The 24,487-nt window shown below is 40.8% G+C and overlaps 1 protein-coding gene across 4 annotated transcripts in view; it reads left to right on the forward strand.

Moving 5' to 3' along the window:
• The window catches only part of nav2a (neuron navigator 2a), a 209,517-nt gene that overhangs the window by 100,355 nt on the left and 84,675 nt on the right, over positions 1–24,487 (forward strand). Inside the window, exon 1 of one of the 4 annotated variants that reach the window (XM_039603206.1) lies at positions 23,534–23,628. The exons of the other annotated variants lie outside the window; for them this stretch is intronic. Within the exon in view, the coding sequence (XP_039459140.1) occupies positions 23,578–23,628 (51 nt within the window). The 5' untranslated portion in view covers positions 23,534–23,577. Of the gene's footprint in view, positions 1–23,533; positions 23,629–24,487 lie in introns of those variants that run through there. 4 annotated transcript variants of the gene reach the window in all.

Below are 24,487 nucleotides of genomic sequence, written 5' to 3' on the forward strand. Positions count from 1 at the left end.
GAATGGGAAGGCACATTCAAACTATCGTGGCCATGAGCCTGGGCGTCTCTGTGTGGAATCAGATTCATCACAGCCAACTTGGCCCAAGTTGAGCTGTAGCGAGCGAGGATGACTTGGACCTTTTTGGTTTTATTCTGGGGGATTTCTGATTGCAGCCTCCAGAGTTCAGCCAATTAACTGCTCCAAATGTTGATGCTGACGCTGGATGCCAATTGTGTGTTGTTGTTTTTTTGGGGGTTTTACGCTTTACAAACGGCATGTAACGGCGTGTGCATATTTCCCACATGCAAACTAAACTTTTATTCTATCTGTTGTGTGTAAATCACTTTCTGAAAAAAAAAAAAGTCTTTAAGTGTCTAGGTTGGCCACTGCTCTTTGTTTAATTCACCAGCTTGTGGTGCAGCTCGTCTATTAGAAACATCCCTGCCAACCTCTGCCAAATTAGAGCCTTTAATTGCCGTTCAATTTTGTGGCTTGGAGTCAGTGTGTTTCCTCTTCCCAAGCTGCTTGGCTTTGAACATTTTAAAGCCTTGCTTTCAAACTTTAAAGGTTTTTTACAACATTTTATAAAATCCAGTTTGTAACCCTTGAGTTTCCATCAAAGCCTCGAGTCAGGAAACGAGCCCTTTGCCTTGATTTCCCCTCTCTCCAACCAGTATGGTTACATCGGAACTCTTATTTGTTTGTGGTGGTGTTCATTTCCTGCTTGTGTTTTAGGGTACTTTCTGGAGAATTGTGTCTATCCCACAACCCAACTGTTACTGCTCCCTGTTGCACTCGCTCTCCCCTTGAAAGGATCCTAAAGTTTCTCCTTGTTAAAACAGGTGTGTGAGTACTTCACATTAGTTTAGATTTGCCTGCCATAAAACAGGTTTTATTGGCTTTACATCACCGTGCAAACAGCATTACCTATCGAGTGGAAGCTGTGAGTAAGTGGGGCTAAGCTGGGTGGGCAGCACTTGGCAGCACATTTCAGCCATGGCACCCCACTGACGGAAATAGACCGTAAACATGACGGGTGTTTCCCTCTAAAGATGTGAGCTGGTTGCAAGCCAAACACATTGTTTTTTAACACTGATGGATTTTCTCAAGATTGCCTTCTTGCTTGAAAATATGGGAGTGTTCTGATTTATTGATTAGCGCACTTTTCTTTCCTGGTGGTTAGTTAAAGAGAAAATTGTCTTGCAATAGCTGTTAAGTGTAATTCTGCAAAGTCAGGCTTTCCTTGTAACTGTTTTGCAGGTCGTTTAATGTGTTTCGGTTGTTTTATGACTTGCTTGTACTTGCATCATTAAAAGCATTAGGGGATTAATAGCCATGTGGGAATGTGAGTTGATAAAAATATCTTTGAGCTATGTTGGCTCAAATGTGACTGCATTTTTTTCTTGAAACATTAATAAATATTGCCGATTCAAAATCTTAGACACTCCCAGATAAAATCAAAAAGGCTTCTTTACATCTGACAGTTACTAACATGTGTTTCTCTTTCTCCTTTTCCTTCTCTCTTGCTTCCTGCCTTCCTCCCTGCGGTGATGCTGTGACCTTCTTCTCCCAGGTAAGAAGTGCTTTTGTTGCCTCGCTTGTTTCTCTGTCCCACTTTGTTTCCTCAGCAGCACATTGGTTTTAGAGCTGAGTGTGAGTTTCTGTCAAAACACTCAGTCTCTTGACAGAAGCTCACATATGCATGCCAGATGGAGGGCTGAGCACAGTAATGGGGTGCTGTGAGATGAATCTTAAAATTTGCGTGTGTACTTAATGTGCATAAACAGTGACGCACCCATCCGTGCAATGACGTATGCCAGCAGATGCATTTGACTGCTTTCTGTAGTGGATGTAAAGCGAAAGCTACTGCAGTACTGTGAGTTTACCATGAAGGGAAGAATACGTGACTTCTTGGTCACTGAGAATTCAACTCACTGCACATAACATCATATCTTTTCTCTCTTCATTGACCCTCCTGAGTCTCACTCCTTACTCTGTGCTGTACTGTTTCACTCTTTGTCAACCCTAAATCATTTGCTATGTTACAGAAGTACACACGTCTAAATGCAGCCACAGATATATGATTTAGATATTAAAGCTATTGGCAAATGTTTCTTCTAAGCAAAATTCATCATAATTGTTTTCTGAAATGGCATAAGTGTTTTTTAACATGACATTCCTGGTGGCAAAGACATGCAGACTGCCTGTCGGGAGCACTGGGACATTTCCTGGTGGCCTGAGGTTTTGTTTTGTTTTGTTGTGATCATATAAAATGTAGGAATGAATTAATGGACCTCGTTGTCACTCTCACCTATAGACAGTATACAAATGTACACAAAGCTTGTATGTATTGTTGTAGATTATGCTTTCAGTCAATTTATTTGTGTACGTATGCTTGTGTGAATTTTATTAGTTGGATATTAGCTCATTCAGTATCTCTGCTTGAACAGTTTTGTATCTTTGGTCTTCTACATGTCTTTGTCCTCTGATAATTAAGTCTTTGAGTGTGGACCTATCTATCGCCTGTCTGTCACCACTGAAATGCAGTGCAGTGTGTGTGCCCACGCTGGGCACACACAATGCAGGCCATAGCAGCTGCTTTCAACTATTTTGAGTCTCTTTCAAGCCCACAGCTGGACAGGTGTTAGATATTAGAACTAGTTTGGGCGAGGTATCACTTGAGGTTTTATTGCCCTCTTAAAACGACACAGCTCGCTCTGCGTGCTGGAGCAGCTGACTGTCAGGAGTTTCATGTCTGTATATATCGGTTATTGCTGAGTTTGAGAATTGGTTTTTAAACATTAAGTTAAATGGATTAACGAATTAACAATCTACAGAATTTAGATGGGGTCAAGTCTGTATAGAGCAGACTTAGTTCTATACATTAGTTTTATACAACAAATGTTGAAAAACAGGTGTTAAAGGAAGAACATTTTTTAAAAAATTTCTTCCAGTAAAAATAATAGAAAGTCAGAAAAGTCAGCATATATGCCGACTTGCAGCAGTTTTTACATTTCTAGTATTAAATTCAGGCAGAAGCACATGAGCTGCATCCCTCCTCCAGCAGAAACATGCTATTCTGACTGTTTCATAGCTTCTGATGAATAATCACCTCAACAAACCAGCACAAAACTCCTGGTGCTTTGTTTGATAAATCCTATTTGCATTTGTTTTTTTAATCTCCACAATCCCCAATCTCTGCTCTCTTACTCTCTTACAGCTACTGTTTTTATTATGACATCATCATGCTTTTCTTTAGTTTCCCAGCTTCTGTGTAAATATCTCTGCTGAGGTTAAAATTTTTTTTGGATGATTTAATTACTTCGAATATTCTTCTATTCATTCTGTGCAGTCTGTTAGATGTGGCAGTTCAAATGCTTTTTGCTTTCGTGCATGGACAAACATTCTATTAATAATGCTCTGTTGAATATACTGTATACAAGTGCAGTGCTTGTTTAATATCACTGGAAGCCTGAGAAAATGGTAGTTGGCTGTTTTTTGGGGGGTTTTTGTTTTGTTTTTTTTACCTTCAATTCTTTGTTTCTGCATCCAAACCGCTGCACTAATGAGCCATTAGTTGTGTAAAAGTGCAGTAGAAAGTTTAGTTGGATGTTCTCATGTGACTCCACTGTTCAGTGAGGACTATGTCAGAGTAGAATAGCATTTTTAAGTATGTACATTCTAGTTGTTGCCTAAATACACTTCTGAAAAAAATAAAATAAACAAGAGCATGTTTGCAAATGATAGTGATCCAGTATTTATCTCCTGACTCTTCAGTCAAGTACAAAAAGTAATGACTTGCTTCCTGTTGTTTCTCCAACTTATTCCTTTGTTCCCTTCAAGTCATTTCTGTTCTGATCTGCCCTATTTCTGTTCCAGCTCACTTCTTCTCTTCCTCTGTGCCTTACCTGCTGTTTCCTGTCTGCCGTTTCTGTCCTATTTCATCACTGGGGGGGCAGTAAGTGGTTTTGTGTCACAGCAGTTGGGGGTAATTGCTATTTAAGCCCGGGGCTCGCATTACATGGGCTGCTTTATTGCAGCCCTGTTACATGGTGCAATTTTTAATCTCACCCATATTGATTATTCCACTAAGGAACAGAGTGCCATGCAGTTGAATGTCACTTGCTGCTGGGTGGGGGCTGGTGTTTGGGATATTTAGGCCAAGCAACCTCTTCCTTTTTTCTGAACACTCAAATGCACAAAGGAGGTCACACCAAGTAATATTGACTTACCTACATTTATTATGTCATTTGGAACATTTCTGGAAACAGCAGGAAGTGGGGCTCTAATGCTTTCAGACAGTAGTTGTCCTTTTCTTCACCCTCATCCATACATAAAATATTAACCACTGTCTCCGTTGTTGGTTGTTTGGGGGGGTTAAATGTTAATGTTTCCACAATAAAAGAGAAGATTCCTAGAAGTCATAGCAGTTGTGTAATTAGATTCTGGTGGAAAACACGTCCAGCATATTGTGTTCACATGTAAGTCCACCTTTAGCTAAATGGTGGTAAATGAGCTATTAAAGGCTGATTAGTGCCGGTTAATTGTGCAGACTTCATTACAAGCCAAATGAGGAGACAGTTTCTTATATTTTATATATTTCTATTCTCTGCAATTTTTCCATTAAAAAAGTAGGGCTTCAGATCACATGGTGAGTTTCTCCCCCACGTCCACACATGTCCACACACACACACACACACACACACACCTACCTACCTCGGAGCTGTGGCCGTGATGACTTCTCCCTGCTTTTCTTATCTGTCACCCCAGTTTACTGCAGGGAGACTGTTGTTTGGGTGCTGCTGTCTTCTGTGTCTTGCTTTTGTCCACTGTCTGAGTGTGTGTGTGTACTTATTCACTTGTGTATTTTGTGAGTTTTCTCTTGTGTTGTTTCTTTTGTTCCTGGTACCCAGGTTATGTTTTTGGGGTTTTATTTATTTATTTGGTGAAGTCAAGAGCTGCATATATGCGTTTGCTCTTGAGCCTGGAGTTTTGTGAGGACGAACTTGTAGTTTTTGACCTTAAAGTGAGAATACTAGAAATTAAGGACATTTTGTCAGGTATTTAAGTAATCTGTGCAGAATTTGTCTCTGTCTCAAGAATTCTGTGTGTGTGTATTTTATTTTATTTTATTTTTTACATCCATTGAGCGATTCACAGGCACGTCTTGTTTCTACTAGCAAAGCCTCTTTTGTCTTCGGAACAGCTTGAATTATTATTTGTGGTAAAGATTGCCCGATTTAAAGTTGCCGATTTGTCAGCTGCACAGTCATGACTGGAATCTCCTGTTCCCATTCTATTGGACTGAGATTTGGTGACTGTGGAGACCCATTTGAGTACAATGAATGCATGTGCATGTTGAAGAAACTAGTTTGAGATGATTTCAGCTCTGTAAAATGGCATATTATGAAAATGAAAATTGGTACAGTGTTTTTCATAAAAGATTAAACATGGTCAACGACAGTAGGCTATGGTGTTTAAAAGATGCTCATTTGATGCTACGGGGTAGGGCAGGGCAATATGGCCAAAAATATTTATCACGATATATATTTGAAAATCTGCGATAACGATATAACTGTCAATATAATTGACGCGAGACAAAATACTTTACAACTCCACAACTTTATTAGTGCAAAAAAAACCCATCAATGTATTTTCACTTAAACAAGCAGCTATTTTTATGTGCATTAAAGTTATATAAAAATTAACATTTCAAATGCAAATTCCTTGCTGACAGTTTAACCAAAAGGCATTTCCAGTGGAAATTAGATGAAACTGTATTAATCCCTCGGGTGGGTTGCTCCGGGAAATTCAGTTGGCCGACATATCCTGAGCATAACCATGTATAATATCCACAAAACTTAAAAAGAGGTTATACACACACAACATGGTAATATTATGTTGAAGCACAGTACGTATTATTCTGCGAGGCTCCTGACTACGGTAGCCGTAATGCTCCGACAATCCATCAAGCGGTCCGGCTTCGTAACTTACGAAGGTCGTACTAAAACATTTTTTGACAGATTTTTGAGCGCCGTGTACCACATAAGAGCAGTTCGAGGTCAGTAAGCACAACCAGAATTCATACATAAGGGACACCGGATTATAAGGGGCACTGTCGATTTTTCAGAAAATCTAAGAATTGATTTTAAGTGTGCCTTATTTTCCGAAAAACAAGGTAATAACGACGGCCCGCTTGCATGCTCTACCAAAAATTGTGCTTTGGTGTTTATCTGACGGACGAAAGCCAAACCAGTTCCAACCATGTGCGTATAAAAACAAAGGCACTGCGCATGTGTGTTTTACCCATATTCTATCGCGATATTTCATTTTCTTATCATTGCCTAACATTATACCGGTATAACTGTGAACGGTATGATATGGCCAGCCATAGTAAGGGGCCCAAATGAGTCAAGAAAATAACTGAATTCTAGATACAAGGCAGGATGGATCCATGCTTTCATGCTGTTTACACCAAACTCTGAACCTACCAACTGAGTGTTGCAACAAAAATCCAGCCTCATCAGCTCAGGCAACCTTTTTCCTATCTTCTGTTGTCCACTTTTGGTGATCCCCTGCAAATTGAAGCCTCAGTTTCCAGTTCTTAGTATGGTCTCCTGTTGCTGTAGTCTATTTACTTCAAGGTTCAAATTGTTGTATATTCAGATATGCTCTTCTGCATCACATGTTCTAACAACTGCTTGTTTGGGTTACTGTTGGCTTCCTTTTCATTCTCCTCTGACCTCTGGCATTTTCACACAGAAAACTGCGGCTCACTGGATATTTTCTCTTTTTCAGACCTTTTTCTGTACACTCTAGAGATGTTGTGTGGGAAAATCGCAGTAGATCAGCAGTTTCTGAAATACTCAGACCAGTCCTTCAAGACCAACAACCATAGCACATTCAAAGCTACAGAAGTACAACCTAAGTTAAAATATGTAGGACATTTTCTTTTAACAAAGGTCTTATTGTACTTGACTTGAGGCCAAAGACTTGTTAAGAGTACAAGTGTGTGTGCGCATGTTTGAAGCTCCTTCTGAACAGACAGAATCCTGCTCAGAGTGATGATTTGTGTAGGTGTCATGTGACAGGAAAGTGACAGGATGCCCCAAAGACACATACATACAAAGATTTACATACACACCACATGCGTGCATGAACACACACATGTTTGCACACACGTGTCACAGCTGTAGCTGGGCAAGGGCACAAACACACTCAGCAGGATCCAGACTGATGCACACACCCTTCCCTATCAGGTGACTCTTTATTGCATTATCTGTGCTGTGGATCCTGGACTTGTTTCATGTTTCCAAAGCAAACAGTGCTTCTCTCTCCTCTTCCGAGCTGGCTTAGCTCATTCTCTTAAACAAATTTGTATAAATAGGTTTGATATTCTGAGTGTTGTTTATTTGTGTGTGATTGGCCTGATGCTGTGTGTTGTGTCACTCGAGACATGCCAGGACCCTGCTGGGCTTCAGGGAGTCAGCTCCTCTTCCCCCTGTGATCCGGCCTTACAGAACTGCCACTGTTCATTATTGTAACTAACTGTGTGTGTGTGTGTGTGTGTGTGTGTGTGTGTGTGAGAGAGAGAGAGAGAGAGACAGAGAGGAAATAGTCCAGTGTGTAGGTCAAGCTGTAGATTGTGTGCTGTCATGGTGGAAATGTCAGGCCGTTGCTCCAGTTAGTGCAGCTCCTGTCAGTGAGAGCCTACTGTACTTGTTCTGCTCTGCTAACTCTGCTAATGAAAAAAAATCAGCAAAGGACGGCTATAAAGTGTGTGTGTGTGTGTGTCCATGCGTGTGTGCAATTTTCTTTCATTTACAATGCAGAAATATTTAAATAGATATGAAGTTGTTTGGTTGGAGATTCTGGGAGTGGATTGCTGCCAGTCTGTGACTTAAATTTGTTATACTTCACTATAGAATGATGGGTGCAGCACCCTTTCAAGAATAGCCTGCTCAGTAAGGCCAACCGAAGTGACAGGAGGAATGGGGTGTGTTCAGCAAACAGACAGCTGTTTCTAGTCAACATTTCACTGCAGCGATTCAAAAGCACTGGTCTATGACTCCAATCCAGATAAATTAGATTATTTGGAGTGATACATAGTAACATTAATTTTGCACAGTTTGTACTGCGGGTGTGTGCTGCACTAATAAGCAAAAGTTGAATAACAGACTGCACTGATATTGAAGGGAGCATGCATTTATGTTTGTAACTCCTTATAGCATCCGCAGTGAGCGTGAGGAGCAGATCAAAGTTAACCCATGGTAGCCATTGCTAACAAAAAATTTGGTACGTTTGTCAAAACCATGACTGTGGGATAGCAGAAATTGTAGTGTACAGTTTGAGTTTAAAATGAGATGGTGTTGTCTATCATGTAGCCCATTTCAAAACTGAATACCAATACACAGGAAAATGTGCAACACCATTCTGATGAAGGGAAGGGGGGGAGAAATGCATGATTAGGAGACTTAAAAAAAATTTGTAAAAACTTAAAGATTAGATCAATAGTGGCTCGTACAAATGCATTCAGGTACAGCTGTGTTTATTTCCTGTGTTTTTGCTGGTTTCTATCTATTTGCTGGTAGAGTTTTTACAGCTTCAGTCTACAAACGAATAACACTTTGGAGACACAAATAATTGTGTTAACCCGTTACATTAACACTGTCCAATAATGTTAGGCTGATAGCATTTGCTGCCTAGCTCCCACATTAACGTTATCATTTTATTTTTAGCCATAGTTGCTAGCTGGTACCTTAACTTAATAACTGGCTAATGTGGCTATCAAGTAATTGCTAACAGCTAAACTGCTAATGCCAACGTGTGCACCAGCTAGGTTAACATTTATGACAACTATTAAATAATTCATTGTTGTTAATATGAAGCTTTACTGACCTCACTAGCGGCTATAAACACAACCTGAGGGTGTCAGTTTTTGAGGTGCTCACCAAGTTTGTATATTATTTGCATGCTCAGCTGCTAAAGAGTGGAGCAGCTGTATGCCTGCTGCCTGTAGTACTGAAAAACAGGTTCCTTCACATTTTCAGAATTTTGGCATAGAAAGGTACTGTTTCGGTTGTGGCGACATCCCTAGTTAGAATTTCATTACGTGTTTGGTAGGTTTACTCTTTTATCAACTTGACAGAAAATATTCATTGGATACTAACTGATTCATCTCTGAACTAAAACACTAGAGCCAACTTTAAATCTTGTTTTTTCCAGCTGGAGCATAAACACAACTACTGGAATATCACAACATTTGCAGAGAAAGAGGTCATTATTTGTAACAATAGGCTTTGTTTAGACAGACAATAGCTCAGGTATAAAAAAAAAATGCTGCCTCCTTATCTATGTCAGTGAAACCATTAAAATGACAGTGAATGTGCCGGCACACAGTGGTTTGATAGAAAAATACATGTTCGTAGCAATAAAGTTGGGCGTGTGCCAGCTTTTGCTGCAATCTACCTGCTGATTACCAAGACAGAGGTTAGCATCATTGTTCCTGTGACACAATTTCAAATGTCTGTGCTGCTTTTTGGGATGTGGTAAGGTAACATGTCCTGACTAAATGTATACCCTTTAAATTTCTTTAAAACGCTGTGCATTGAGTGTGAACAGGTCATTGTGGATTTGCACAGAGCTATGAACAGCGTATTCTTGGGATTATAACTCCACTGTCAGATATTGATAATTTACATCACGCATGACTTCATAGATGATCTCTGACATTAAATTCTCAGCTATAGGGCTCTCAGCAAACGCCCACCATCTACCCCCACAACTGTTTATTATTCTAAGAAGAAATACTGTATAAACACGCAGCAGAGCAATGCAGTGGGTGTCCTAGTTATTACTGTCAATACCGCCCATTTACTGCCAAACGGGCTCTATTATTAGACTTCACTGGACTGTCATCAGGTATCTTCAAAGGTTGTTGCATAAATCAAATATGACTCCTTTTTTCTTTCTACTCTGCGAAGTGCTGCAGTGTGATCTGTGAGGGGTTGGAAAATGTTTAGTATCACAGAGGATAGTAGGAAAATAATGGAAGTTTCCCCTCTAACTCTACATGCTGTATGTTTTTCTTCTTTCCTCATTTTCAAAATGAGTGGATGACGTGAGACAAGCAGGGTGGAGTAAATGTATTTTCCTTTATGTTTCAAAGAAGTCCTGTGATGTCAGGATATGGTTGTTTTTAATCAGGGAGGCCCTCTGTATTTTCACTCAACACCACTTACAGCTGTAGTTGACAAAGTGGGGTAACTGAGACCTGCAGGTAGTGATTGCAAGGCTACATTCAAATGGGTGAAACTCAACGAAGCCAGTTAGAAACATTCAAGACAAATACAGTGTACAGGGTTTCAGATTTCACGGGGTAAAAAAAAATAAATAATAATTTCACCTACAACCCCACCCCTCTCTATGTACACCACCATGACACAAATTTATAATCTGATATTGGTATTTGCATAATTTAGAATTAATGTAACAGGATTAAGATTAACATACTAAGCACACCCTTCCTTTGGATTAAATCGTGCTCTTGCAAAAGTCCATTGTGTGTGTGTGTGTGTGTGTGTGTGTGTGTGTGTGTGTGTGGCAGGGGTGTTACTGTTCTGAGAGTTACTAGAAATGAGAGAGTGTGTAGTTAATGTCTGACCCTTTCACATCCAAATAGAATAGAGGTGCGCTCAGTTTAGAGACCTAGACTTTCACATGTTTCTAATGTTGGTCAGTCTATTTTTCTATTTTTTATTTAGATTGTTTATTGTAAGTAATTACTGCATTAGACTATTATTTAAAGTAAGCAGTGGTTTCAAACTAAAAGACCTGGGAAGATGTAGAGTAGACCTGGAGCAAGATTTTTGGCTTTTTTTGTTTTAGTCTGAAATAGTTGAACAACCACTGAAAAGATTTCCATGGGATCATGTGAAGACATTAACAGTTCATAAAGGATGGCTGGTTTCTGATGGTGCCATCAGTAGTCAGGGAAATCTTGCCACTGCTAGTTTTTTGTTGGAGAGAAAATATTTTTCCATCAAAACATAGTTGAGAATACAGTTATATACAACTCTTGATTCAAATACAGATTACTCTTTACGTTCTTAAATTAAGTAGTTATGGGTGACTGGGGATGGGCGTAAATCCTTCTCTTGCGTAAATCTCTTTTTTTCCTCACCTTACCGTAGCAGGATCTCAGCAGCTTGACTAAGCCTGCTGGGAGTTAGGCTGATCTGACACTAGTCCACTAATTGGCCATCCTCATATTTAAAAATTGGAAGCTTAACAGACAGAAGAGGGAAAGAATACAGAAAAGAGAGTCCATCAATCAGTACAACATTATATAGGAATGTCTATACCAAAATTAATGACTGTGTATTGATTTGTTGTCAAGATATTTCAGTCAGTATCACAAATGTCAACCTCATGATGGCACTGGAGATAAAATCTGGATCACCAAAGCCATTAAGTTGGATGACAACTCCTGAAATGACCAGAACAAGCAGGCTTACATTCTATGTGGAACACAAATGTGTGCAAAAAACAAGAGTCCATCTAATATTTGTTGCTGGAAATTCTACTTTTCATGAAATTGCATCAAAGCAGGTTAATAGTATTGTTGTTTTCCATTAAAATCACATGATTTTGTGCAACCCGTGTTGAGTGGGCTGGGATGATTTGCCACGTTTTAAGACCATTGGCAAACCTTCTCCCGCATATAAAAATGCAAGTGGAACTAGCAAGTTATTATTTCTTTCTGAATATTATTTTGTATCAGTGGTTAACATGTAGCATCAGGGTGGAATTTTTATGTGAGAGGCAAACTCGCTGTGTGAGAGGAACCCACTGTGTAGATATGTTGAGCTTTTCACATATGTCAGTCCTGATCTAAGCCACACCTGCTGCTAACCACGACTTACCAGTGAGGGAGAGAGAGAGAGGCAGTAGAGGAAAGTGCAGTGTGTTTCAGGCTGTGTAGTCACAGGCTGAGCGGTCGCTGAAGTGAGCGGTCGCTGTGTCGCTGCTGCCTTTTGCTTTTTTTCCCCCTTCCTCTCCATCTCCTCGTTTCTACTACTCTCTCTGCTCTTCCTCAAAAAAAGAGGTTTCTTGCTGTCTTCCTGAAGCCACGGTGTAATTAATTACCAGGGCTCTGTGGGAGTGGAGCTGCTCTGCTTCCAATTGGATCCTTGGCCATTTGCTGACTCTCACTCATTGCTGGAAATAAATGGAAGGAAACACTCACTCTACCACGAGGCAACTGGGGATTCCTTTTGGTGTGAAGTGGGATTTTTGATCTTCTTTCTTGGACTTTCCAGAGTGAGTTTTCATCAGGATACCTTTTTATTTTTTGAAACCAAAAAACTCTGAGAGCAAATTATTCTTGCATGAAACAACAAGCTGATCCAACTTAGTAACAGGAAGCAGGTGGGATTCTGTGGGTTTTAAACCCCTCCACTGCATGTTGGGGAGCTCAGGTCAACCCCCACCCCACCTCCTGCTAAGAATCAGTAGGAGAAGCTAAGACTGGGACATGAACAAACTGCACACTTCAATCAGGTGTCGGATCAGGTGCACCCTCAATGTGTGTGCTGTATTTTTTTCCTTTCTTTTTTTCCCCCCTCCAGTCTGGTAACTTATTCACAAACAGAAAAGTAGCTTGATTGCAGAGAATTCCTGCTTACCGGTGGCAGGATTTCCATCTCAGTGTGACAGGGAGGGGAGCTTGCAGTTATCTGGTGGCTGGGGAAAAGATGCCAGCCATTCTAGTGGCCTCAAATATGAAGTCGGGACTCCCCAAACCTAAACCTGTGCACAGTGCCCTACCTATCCCCCAGACCCCCAGCAGGACGTCACCTCTAGCTCTACCTCCGGCACCTCTCAAGACACACATCCCCTCGTTGGGCCAGCAGGTGGGCTCAAGACCCCCAAGAACCAACGCAGCAGAATCAGAGGTTGGCAGAAACACTCAGGTCAGGATGTAAAACAGTCATCTCCAAACCCAGATCCTAAGTGTTATTCTGCTAATACTGCTTAATTAAGAATTTTGTAGCAATGACATAGAGATGAGCTGCAAGGAGGACACATGGTTGATTATTTGTGTAGAATATTTTTTTTTATTATTAATTCTTATTAGTACTCACTGATTTAAAACTCCAAAAGAAAAAAATCCCAAGTAATTATAGTTTAAAAGCAGTTTGAGGGCTTCTTTCCCCGTGGAGGACAATAAAGCATTTCTAAAAGAAATATAATAGAAAGATATTCTGTTCTTCAATTGTCAGCTGTAAATCGACAAACTCTGTATCATCACTTTATTTGGCTCAGTGTAGCATAACAAAAACACAGAGCCAGATTCAGTGAGTTCCTGGAAGGACATGGAGCAGGCTGTGTCTCTGCTGTCCAGGATGGCAGCGTAGCAGGATATCAGGGTGGCTGTTTTGCTGTGTTTGTGAAATATTGGCTGCGCTTAGCAACCCCACGCAATGCAAAGGGCTGCAACGGCAAGAAGGATCGCTCCAACACCATGTAAGGCAGTGAGGGGAAGAAGGTGTCTGTGTGGGTTTGTGTGTATTGGTGAGGCAGCAAGTCCATGCTTGCCAGTCTGTCTGTACAGTGTGGGCTCAGTAAGCTTTTGCAGTTATTTGGGAAATCTGAATCCAGCGTGAGGACTGATACAGGATACCACTTCTCTCGCACATGGCACGAGTTTGCTGCTGGTGTCATTTGTGTAGTGGCTAATCATGTTTTCTGACTGACCTACTTTCTGTGACTTTCTTGCTCTCTCCTGTCTGCCCTCTTTTCTCTTCCTCTCTTTATCCCCGTGGTGCTGATGATGCAGCCATCTTCACTCTCAGCTGGGTTAACCTTTGACCTCCATGACCAGGAGCAATGTTATTGCACTCATATCCTGAAATCTTTCAAATCCATGTGTATGTAGGTGACAGAGAGATGGGGGATTTCTATCTAAAGCCATGTTTAGTAGAATACCCTTATTAGTCCAGCAAAGTAGTGTTTGTTCATATATTAGCTTTATTGCCCTTATTTCAGCCTTGTGTCTGCTGGGCTTCACCCAGGGAAATGACTGAACAGATCGGAGGGCTGTGAGGCAGAATTCCTGATGAGGTTTTTGATGAGCCTTCCACATGCAGGTCAAAGCCTCAGTGGAGTACCTGCACAGACTCCAGTGGTCCTTAGCATGAACTCAATCTGCTCTGATGGCAGGGTGAGATGAGACGAGGCTGTCTGGAGATGTGGTGGCTGCCTCACCAGACACAACAGTGAGAACTTGTCTTTTGCCTAATAGTCACAAAGGATTCCAGTCATCCTAAACATTCTCTCCACTGTCATTTGGTGACATTCATTTTTCTTCTTCTGGTTATATATAAATTAAAAGATGCTATGTCCAGAGTGTTGCAGCAGCTTTCATAGCAAGAAATGCTTGTGAGGTAGGGCAAGAGCTTTTTCTCTGGAGGGTCCATTTTGCACCAGATTTCATCAATACAAATGGGTGAAAAATCATCTTTAGAAAGTCAGGAACAGATTTCAGTCCCCACAGAAGATGTAAATAGACTAGTCATAAGGGTGGGTTGAGGTTTGAGTCATTTCTCAACCATGAATACTTGCCCTTTTGCTTGTACTGTCTCTGTCATCTCTATAACTGGTGCTGCTTCTTTTTATTTGAGCATGAAGGTCTCCTGAAATTCAAATCTAATTTCAAGGAAAAAAGCCCCTCCCATAACAGGTCACATCATTGCTGAACCCCCCTATCCTTTTTATAAATTGTTGAAAATATAGGAAAAAGCATAAGCAGAACCAGATGTGTTTGAATGGCAAACACCAAACACAGCATGCCCTGAACATAATGGGTACTAGCAGAGTATGTCAGTAGTTATCTGAGGGATTAGTGAAGTCATACCAGAGTGTGTCTGTGGCTGTGCTCTTCCCATGCATCCAGCTTGGATGGCCCACTTGGCACTAAACACACAAACATGTTGTGTACACCTGTAACAAAGAGTTAATCCATAATGCAGCAAGAGCAGCAGGAGGCAGAGGGAGACAGGCAGGCTGTATTTACAGGTAGGGAAGAGGATAGTCCTGGATAGTACTAAGGATAGTGCTTAGTCTGTGTGTGTGCTGTGTGTGAGTGGAGTCTGGCACAATCTGCTGAATCTGATGTGAAGGTGATAGTCTGGAAATGTGTGAATGGTATTTGAAGCTGTTTTCTGTGTGTGTGTGTGTGTGTGTGTGTCTGTCTGCGTGTGTGCGTGTGTGTGTGTGTGTGTGTGTGTGTGTGTGTGTACTGTATTTGCTTCTAATGTGTGACATCATAAGAAATGACTGCTGTTCAGCTGTTGTGACCTTTAACTTTTTCCCATACTGTTATTCCTGAGTGACTTGCCTTGAACAGATACTCTACTGCCCTCTGGTGTTTGAGTTTTCTCCTGCGCCTTCTTCCATCCGCAGACGCTATGAATTGTGTGGGTGTGAATGTGTGTTATTCCTGTCATTGAAGGCATCTGTCATTGCTTCTCTTTTCATTATAAATGCCTCAGTTTTGACCCTGAGCACCTTCGCTCTCTATCTTCCTTGCCCCCCCCCATTCCCTCTTTTCCCTCTTTGTAATGTAATTGTTCATTATTGCCAGCTCATTAATTCTTAGCTACAGCTTTCAAAGGGTAAAGGTTCAAACCAAGAATTTTTGAAAGTCACACTGACCGCAGAAGACCCTGAAAAATACATTCTGGTACAATATGCAGCATACGTAGTCCTTTTATAAGGCATTAAAAACACATACGCACAAACACACAGAGTTACACGCTTGCTCACACAGAGAGATTTGTCTGTGTGCCAGTGTGATAAGGAGGTACTATCTTAATAAGCATCTCTCCAGATGCAGGCATAAGGCAGACTGTCTGTAAAGACTGGCTTTATTAGACTCATTACAAAAGCTCATTTCAGCCTGTGAGCTGAATCCCAATCACTTCAATACACAGTGAACCTGTGGAAACAAACAACGAACTACAATTAAGACAGGCCCTCATTCTATGGGGCTGGTAATAAAGAGCTTTGTTTGGATATTAAATCATCACGGTAATAGATACTAATTTTACTAAGACAGGGCTCTGTTAATGTAATTCCTTCCATTCATAAAAATTTATAAATCCCTGAGATTATGATTTTCTCCAGTTTCAAAATTTAAATTCAGTCTGAGTCCATTGCATGACTGACAAACATATGTATCAAGTAACATGTTTGAAGCAATTTAATTATTCAAAGCTAATTAAATGACCTTTAAAGGGGAGGTACTGACTGATGGTGATGAAAGTGTAGAGATTATATATGCAAGCACACGCACACACAGACACACACACATATATATATCATCTGATTTGACTATGAGTTGTTTGTTTTCCAGATATAAAGAGTTATGCTGTTCAATTATGCTGTGTAAATGTTATTTTAGAAGATTTTCAAGCTTTTGGAAGAAGAAGCAAAAATACTACACAGAGCTTTAAGCATGAGACAAGACAAGTGAAAGCAATCGAACAAAAGCAGAAAATATTTAATAAAAGCATTATTGGCCTGTAAATGTCAGCATCAACCTTTAAAGCCCATTTCACTTGACCCCTCTCGTATGCTGGGTCTCTCATCAGCATCCTGTGAAAGGCAGTAATGACTTTTTTTATGGTGCTTACATCCAACCTAAGCCTCTTTAACACACGGCCCAGCAGGTGAGAGTGAAAGGCAGAAAACTGTCATCCTGCATTGGATTGCTAATGTCTTCCTACCTGCCCGGAGCAGGGCAGATTGGGTGGGGGTGCTGGGTGACTATATTGCTTCTTTTTTATTACCATGACAAAGGGTCACACATACACATATGTCTCTACAGAAGGCACTGCAAGTAGATGTTAAATTTAATGGATGTTTGAGTGACTCTTTGTTGTAGATTTCATTGTTCAAAAGGAATAACAGAGAATTCAACACACTGCAGGATTCAGACAATGAGTCCAGGAGAAAGGGCCATGTCTTGTTAGGTGTTGTGAGTGATCCTCATGAATTCAGGTTATACACTTTATCATTTTGTGGTTTCAGATGTCACTGTTGTCAGTCTGGAAACCGAGGTGGATTTCTTTAATTCCTGGCAGCTGACACTTTTGAGATAAGAGGTTTTCACCCAGTAGCCAATCACACATTTCATTATCACCGTGAGGGAGGAGGAAGCCAGTGTAAGAGTGGCATCACCACCTGTGTGTGTCCTGTGTCAGACAACACAGAGGCGGTCATCCTGCAGATTTATCAGGTTGGGCTGAAACAACCCAGTGGCTGTGATACCAGCAGATGCTTTAGGCACAGACTGAAAACGGTCAGATATACTGAGACAGGAATGTGTGGCTTTTATCTGAAATGAGGAGGCAGCTTGTCCTCCAATAGGTCGCTGAGCACCTTGTCAGTGTGAAATGGTGCAAAGATAAAGAACCGTGCAGTGTATGTGTTTAGATTAAGTGCTGATTTCATTTATAATTTCATGAATATGAAATATTGCTGTCTTAATCAGAGTTTGTTTTATCTAAAAATGTTGCATGTGGTAGCTTTTCAGCCCTGGTTTAGTTGTCAGAATAAATGTGCTCATGCTCATGTACTGTATGAGAGTAAGAAGTAGAACTGTTCAGGTAAAAATCAGGAACTAAATAATCAAAAAGTTGCATTTGAGGGAGAGTGTGGGAAAATGACAGACAAGACAGCAATAAGCTGTAAAATCATCAAGCAGTTTTTTTTTTATCAATAAATGACCATGATGCTTTTTCAAAGCAGTTCTGTGTTTTCTCTGCAGTATTTTTTCTTAAGCATATATGTGATCATATGGCAGTTGACTCCAGTTGTAATGACTTCATCTCTGCCTAATGCATCTCGATCAGATTCCACTTCCTGTGTGGTCGTCCCCTGTCCTTCCTGTGTGAGGTCATGGCTGAGGACATAACCATATTAATTAAGACTGGGCATCTGCTTCTCCTGAGTCAACATCCTTCCATTGATCTCCCTCCAAGGTGCCCTCCTCACTTTGGTTTCTCTCCTTCTCTGCTTTCCTTGTGTTAGTTGTCACAAGGACCCCATTTGTGCAGACAAGCGGGTTATGGTGAGTGGCGCCGCGTGGGGAATCTGCACGGCAGAGTGCTCAGACTAACACAATCAGCTTCATGTCAGTCTGGAAACAGAAGGCAACGTAGAAAACGAAGGTAGAGGTCAGCAGGGCTGAGCTCACCCTCCCCAGAGGATCGCACCAAAGGTCTTGCTGGACCGACACTCTGTTGGATAGCTTTATGACATCCATGGAGCCAGCAGGGAGCCAATGACGTATGATGGTCATGAAAGTTTGATGCGACATGTTAGATTTAAACAGATGAACCGTACAAAGAAAAATTACATGTTCGAAGCTAGGGAAAATTGGAACTTTGATATTAATATGAAGAGACAGCACAGAAATCCTGTTGAGTAGATTACATATATGTGGCCAAAAGTTACATATACTCATCATGGGCATGAAGATCATGGTATTTTGTGCTGGTTTTTTTCCAGGCCAGGCATCTTCAATGATGTTTAACAATAAACAAGAATTAGGCGCAGAAGTTTGAATTTATTTTGAATTTTCTCTAATCCCCAGAGGGTCAAAGTGTTTTTGGTAATTGGCTAGGTGTGTAACCATGATTGTGAGGTGAGTGTTTCAAATGAAATGTAAAAAATGGCAGTGTATATTAAATCTCTACAAGCTCTTTTTAATCCATGCTCCTCCAGCTCTACAAGCTTAGAATGAATGAAGAAGGTTGCTAATAGGTTGCTTCTTTTCGCATTTAGAGCCTTATGTTTGTGTTGAAGGCTGTTTTCCCCTTCAGCTCTGACTCTTCTTTCACAATCTTCACTTCTGGTGCTGTTAAATGATCAAGCAAGTAGCAAACAGAAAGCTTAATGTTCTATCTAACGCACTTATTTGGAAGAGATAGTTACATTTTTTGGCCAAATATTTAGATATGTAATTGTATATACTGTATTTTCTAAATGTTAAGTGTATCACCATTTGTCTGTATGGTTCTCAGCTGTGCTCTGGGTTTGATGTGATTGTTGACCGTAAATAGGCATAAAACAACTATGAAATATTGCCTGGCTTTCTGTAGACACTGCCTGCTTGAGAAAAGACGATATCGTGGATTTCTCCATCCAGCTTCAGGGAGTTTCTCATGCCGTTTTATTGCTCTGATTACAACCTGGCTAGAATCACAATGAAAGCGTGAGTGTGTATGCGCTGTACTGTGTTTGTGTGTGTTGTACTGCATGTCTGGGCTCACTCAGTTGGACTGGTTTAGGCTTGCTGATAAATGCTGAATCCAAGAGCTGGGCTGTAAATCTGCCATTCAAGAAGCCTCACCCAGATCCTTAACACTTTAAGTACCGTAACTTTGAAGACACCAGCTTCACCTGCTCCGACGCATGCATGAATAAACCAATCTATTTTACTTAAACAGTTAACCTCCTTTCAGGGATTACATATTATTTAAGAAGATCAAATGACTTGTGAACAGTTTGTGCTTTTTTTGCTGGATTGGATAACCTTTTCCAGTCTGTGAGAGGGTTGTCTGGTGTGTTTAGATGCTGTTTCATCAATAAGGCATCACTAAGGTGGCCTCAGCTGGTAGCTGTGGTAGACGGGCCCAGATGGCATCCTTGGATCCAAACTGTTCTAATCAGGTTTGTAATGGGACACCAGACAACTGTAATAACATTTTCTTTGCTTTGTACGAACAGAACAAACTGCAAGGTGAGTTGAAGATTATGTTGAGTGCAGCACTGCGCCGTGTTAATATGTTATAAATGTAATTTTCTTATGCTTGCGTCATACCCTTAAATTCAACAATTGAAAGTAGTAAATGTGTAAGATACTGTAGTTAATACTCATTTAAAGCTCGGCAGATAGTATTACATCTGTCTGCCTGTATGGTGTCTTACTGTGGGGAGACATGGTAAATGGACTGGTTCTTAAATAGATTTTCAACTCAAGCACTCAGACCACTTCACACAACATGCCTCATTCATCCAGTCATATAAACACTTTTTTCTAGTGTTTTCTATTTAACATTCATGCTGTGATGAAATCATCAGAATGTGAATCATCATAGAGCAACATGGGGTTCAGTGTCTTTCGCAAGGATAGTTTGACATGCAAGCCGGAGCAGCCAAGGTTCGAACCTTCTGATTAATAGATGACCTGCTCCACTTCCTAAGCTACGTTTTACTTCCTCAAGATACCTTTGCTTCTGATTATATTAAGGGTTTTGTGTTTGTACCATAAGCTGCTGTCTCACTGTCTTCACTTCTGAGATTTAATCTCCTCAATATTTCCAAGCATCAAGTTGTCCACCACTCTTAGGTTGTAGTGTCCTATCTTACTCACTTATTTGCAGATGAAGAAGAAAAAATGGATGATGAGTGATTACCTAATATTTGTACCTGCAATAACCTTTAGTTATTTAGTTTGTTTAGACACAAGACAATGTCAAAGCTATAGAGAGACAAAGGATATAATCTGCCGTTACTTCCACAGCTGCCTCTCCACTAAATCCATATGTCCCTCAACCCCTCCCACCCCGAAATCACCTCCATCTAGAACAGCACAGCCAGGCAGCAGGTCCATCCCACCCCTTCACCCCCATTATTATTGCAGTCTTCCTCCCCAGGCTTTGAGAACACAGAGGTTTGAGTCCCCCAAAACAAAGACCCTTCCATGATGGGGTTACCCCCATTGTCCCTGACACACTAAGGTTTATCTGGGACTGTGAAAGGAACCATACTCAGCCCATTCACTGTGACTTCACTTAATGAGCTTGTTGAAGACTTGGACTAAAACAGAAAGCACAGAAGCACTAAATGCTGACACATTCTCCACTTGTTGAATATAATTAAATCAATGCCAGTTACGTGTAGTGGGAGACTGATGTTTCAGTGGTGTGGGAGGCTGTGTTGATTGGCTTTTCTTTTGTGGTGGTTATCACTTGAACTAGAGCATAGAAAAAGCAGGATGCCTGCAGTGTTTTTGCCTGTTTAAAGAATAGAAACCATCTGATAATCAACAGTGTAGTGGTGTCATAAAAGTGCACCTTTTAGAGATGCTCAGAAAACGTCCTGGATAGAAAAAAGGAAATGCATCATCAAGTTAAAAAGTTACAAATCCAACATGAACATTTTTAGCATGTTGGTGCAGCTACTTACTAAAGAACTGTCAGTGTGTGTCCATATCCCCTAAATTCAGTTTCCTTTCTTTCATGAACAACATAAAAGCAATCAGCAACTTCCTAACTTTCTTTTTTTGTTAAAGAAGCAACAATTCCAATTTTTTTTTTGATTTTCAGTTTTCTTTCTAAGAGTTAATATTGACAGCTTTTTCTGATACAAAGTTTAATTTTTATAATAAAAGAAAGTATTAAAGTTTATAATCTCCCCCAAACTGCAGTGTATTACAGGTTCTTCTGTCACTAAAATACTGAAAACAAAGTGCTCTGCTACTATTATTTTCATTCATAAATAATGAAATGAAAATGAGCCATTGTACACCCACCTTTACCCGACATATTCGAACTTACCAAAGAAAATCAGCTACAAGTTATTAACGTAATTTTCAGTAGCTTCAGAAGATGGGACATAGACTCTGTTCAGTTTTTAATTCACCTCTATAATTTTCCTCCTAAGTGCTTTGACCCTTTGCTGTACCGCGGCTGCTTGCTTGTGGTTGACTCTGAATTCAAGGTAGCTTTAGCGTTAGCCATTTTGCCTTTGTTAGCTAACCCATTAAGCTGGACGAGGGGATATAGATCGCTAATCTTATAGAAATACATATATCTATATGTATCTCGAGCCCTTTACTTCTATAGTAGTGGCATCATTGTGCTGCAGGCTGACTTTTAGTTTGTGAAATCACGGTTTTAATGGCTGTTAGCATACATATTTCTGCCTTCAAATGGTAAATATTAGCATGCTAACACACTAAAATAAGCTCATTAACTTTGTGATTGGAATAACATATTGATATTTAACTCAGTCTTTAGCTACCCTCAGTTTTATTGTCATGATTTTTCAGTTGTTGTCTTTTTTCTTTTTGCACAACACTTGTGATTGGTGTCTCTGTCACTAGCAAGGAACAAAGACAATTACAGGGTCAAGTCAAAACTTGAATCTCAATCATGTACAGAGTAATATATTTTAACTGAAAGCCACTGACAGTTGATTGTGTTGACTTAGAGTTTATGGTGCATTTGAGCTCTGAATATGAAAACATAAAATACACATTTCCTCTCAGTCACAGAGTAGAAAACCTGCCTTGGACGGCTATAAGTTGCATCTCTGTTCTTTTTTGGCAGTATAAAATGCTGTTGAAAAGCAAACCCTTTCTTTCATTACTTTATACTGTCTTCATGGTTTTAGTGTTATTGTTGTTTCATAAAGCTTAAAGCATTTTGTTCCGCCTGCTGGAAGCGATCAGGCATCCCCCTACTGTGGGAACTTTCTGTAAATCTTGGGCCTTTCCCAAAATTCAAATTCAGCTTGTAATTTGTGGTCGGTGGTTGCAGCGTGTATGCACAGAGGATTGGAACACGCTCAAACGCAGGGCATCCTGTACTGTGGACTCTTACATACACACTCACACATACATAAATGCTTAGGTTATGAACCCACTGTACGCATGCACATAAATAAACACATGCAGCTGCTGCAGTGTGTTGCGGGTGACGGCTGATCAGAGAGCGGACTGTTCCTTCTATGGTTGGGAAAAATAAAACTTGGCTTTTTAAAAAAAAAATTTAACAGGCAGCAGAGGAGCCGGTTAAAGAAATAATAAATAGAAAACCTACGGTTAGCATTGAGCTTTACGTGGTTTGGACTTTGGTTCTGCGCTTCTCACTATTTATTCTCTCCACTGCTATCAAGGGTGCACCGATCATCCCTTTTTTGTCTTTTGTGCTCACTTTTTGTCATGTATGGGGTAGACTGTCGGGGGAGGGGTGGTAGAAAGGTTAAGAGGTCTGTCCTTTTCTCTTGCTGTCTCCTCCCCATATGACCAATAGTCCATTGAAGAGGAATAGCACAATGTGTTGCTGTGGTCCAAGCATGAGGGGGATCCTCTCCTGCTTCTTCTCCACCGCATTTGGTTTGGCTGCCTCTCAGAGCGGCAGCAGAAGCCGCGGAGTGCCTCTTGCCTTTCACCTCCTGCCTTTATTTTTCCCTCCTCCTATGTCCCAGAGTGGGTGGAGAGAAACTGGAGGGACTGAGCTCCTTCCCCCCCCCCAGGCATACAGAGACCTGCTGGGGCTCCAGCAAGCAGTAGCTCTTCTGTTCTCCCTGGATCTCCAACGGTGCACCCAGTCGGGATTCAAACTTGCAGTTGGATTCTTTTTTAATTTGTGGATTTTTCTGTATTTTGCTACAGCTCTGCTCAGTGCAGGTTGTTCTAGACCTGCTACTAATGGCTTATATTTTGGTTTGGCTGGGCAAGCAACAGTCTTCCTCGGTGTGAGGCAGGTGTCTCTGAGGAAGGAAGCTGCACGACGCAACATGAGTGTGATGTTGTGCCGCTGGGAGCAGAACAATTTCACCATGAAACTGGTAGGCTGAACACTTCCAGATCATCACAAAGGTCAACCACCCATACGAAATCAGAAAACCGTGTATTTCAGTTCTTGACTGTGCATATAGAAAAGTATGTAGGCTTCTCTCTGTTGTTGACAGCTCTTTCTATTCACATCCTTCCCTGAAGCTGTAACATCAGAACATTTTTTTCTCCACTCTGTGTTTATGTGTCAGTAAAAGTGCTTGTCTCATCAGTCCAAAACCTTACAGCAGCTACAGTGTTAGATTGCACGCACACAGTGGATTAGTGGCGATCGTTTTAATATCAGAAGAAAGTGCTGAAGGCATGCATCTTGATTTTCCCCTCACCTGATACTAGCTTCACTTTGATGTCTGCATGGAAAGTTAAAACAGGCTTATCTAAGGCTTTAAACTGATTTGTGTAGCACATTTGCGTGTGTGTGTGTGTATGTGTGTGTGTGTGTTTCTTCCCCTTTAAAGCATTTAAGGGGGAAAAATCAGGTTTGCTTGCTGCTTTGTTGCCTAGTGTTTGGTGTCATATAAGTATGATGGCAGAGAGATGGTAATTATTTAACAGCATCTGGGACACTGAGATAAAACACAGGGCCGGTCAGGTGCAGGTGGGTCATGTGGTGCAAACAAATGAGGGGGAAAAAGGGTCTGTGTAATGACTGATGTATATGATAAAAGTAGGAAGCAGCAGATTTAATAAAAGTCTGTTAGGATAATAGGCATCCTGTTGAGTTTACACGTAACTGAAGCGGACAGAACACACTCTCTTTTTCTTTTCTCTCTCTTTCTTCACGTCTCTCTCTTTTTCAGCCTTTTTCCTTATCTGGATCTCCTGTGAGCCCAGAGAAGAAGGGGAGATGGA

Source organism: Oreochromis aureus, linkage group 1 (genome assembly GCF_013358895.1).
Source record: "Oreochromis aureus strain Israel breed Guangdong linkage group 1, ZZ_aureus, whole genome shotgun sequence".
Classification (NCBI taxonomy): Eukaryota; Metazoa; Chordata; class Actinopteri; order Cichliformes; family Cichlidae; genus Oreochromis; species Oreochromis aureus.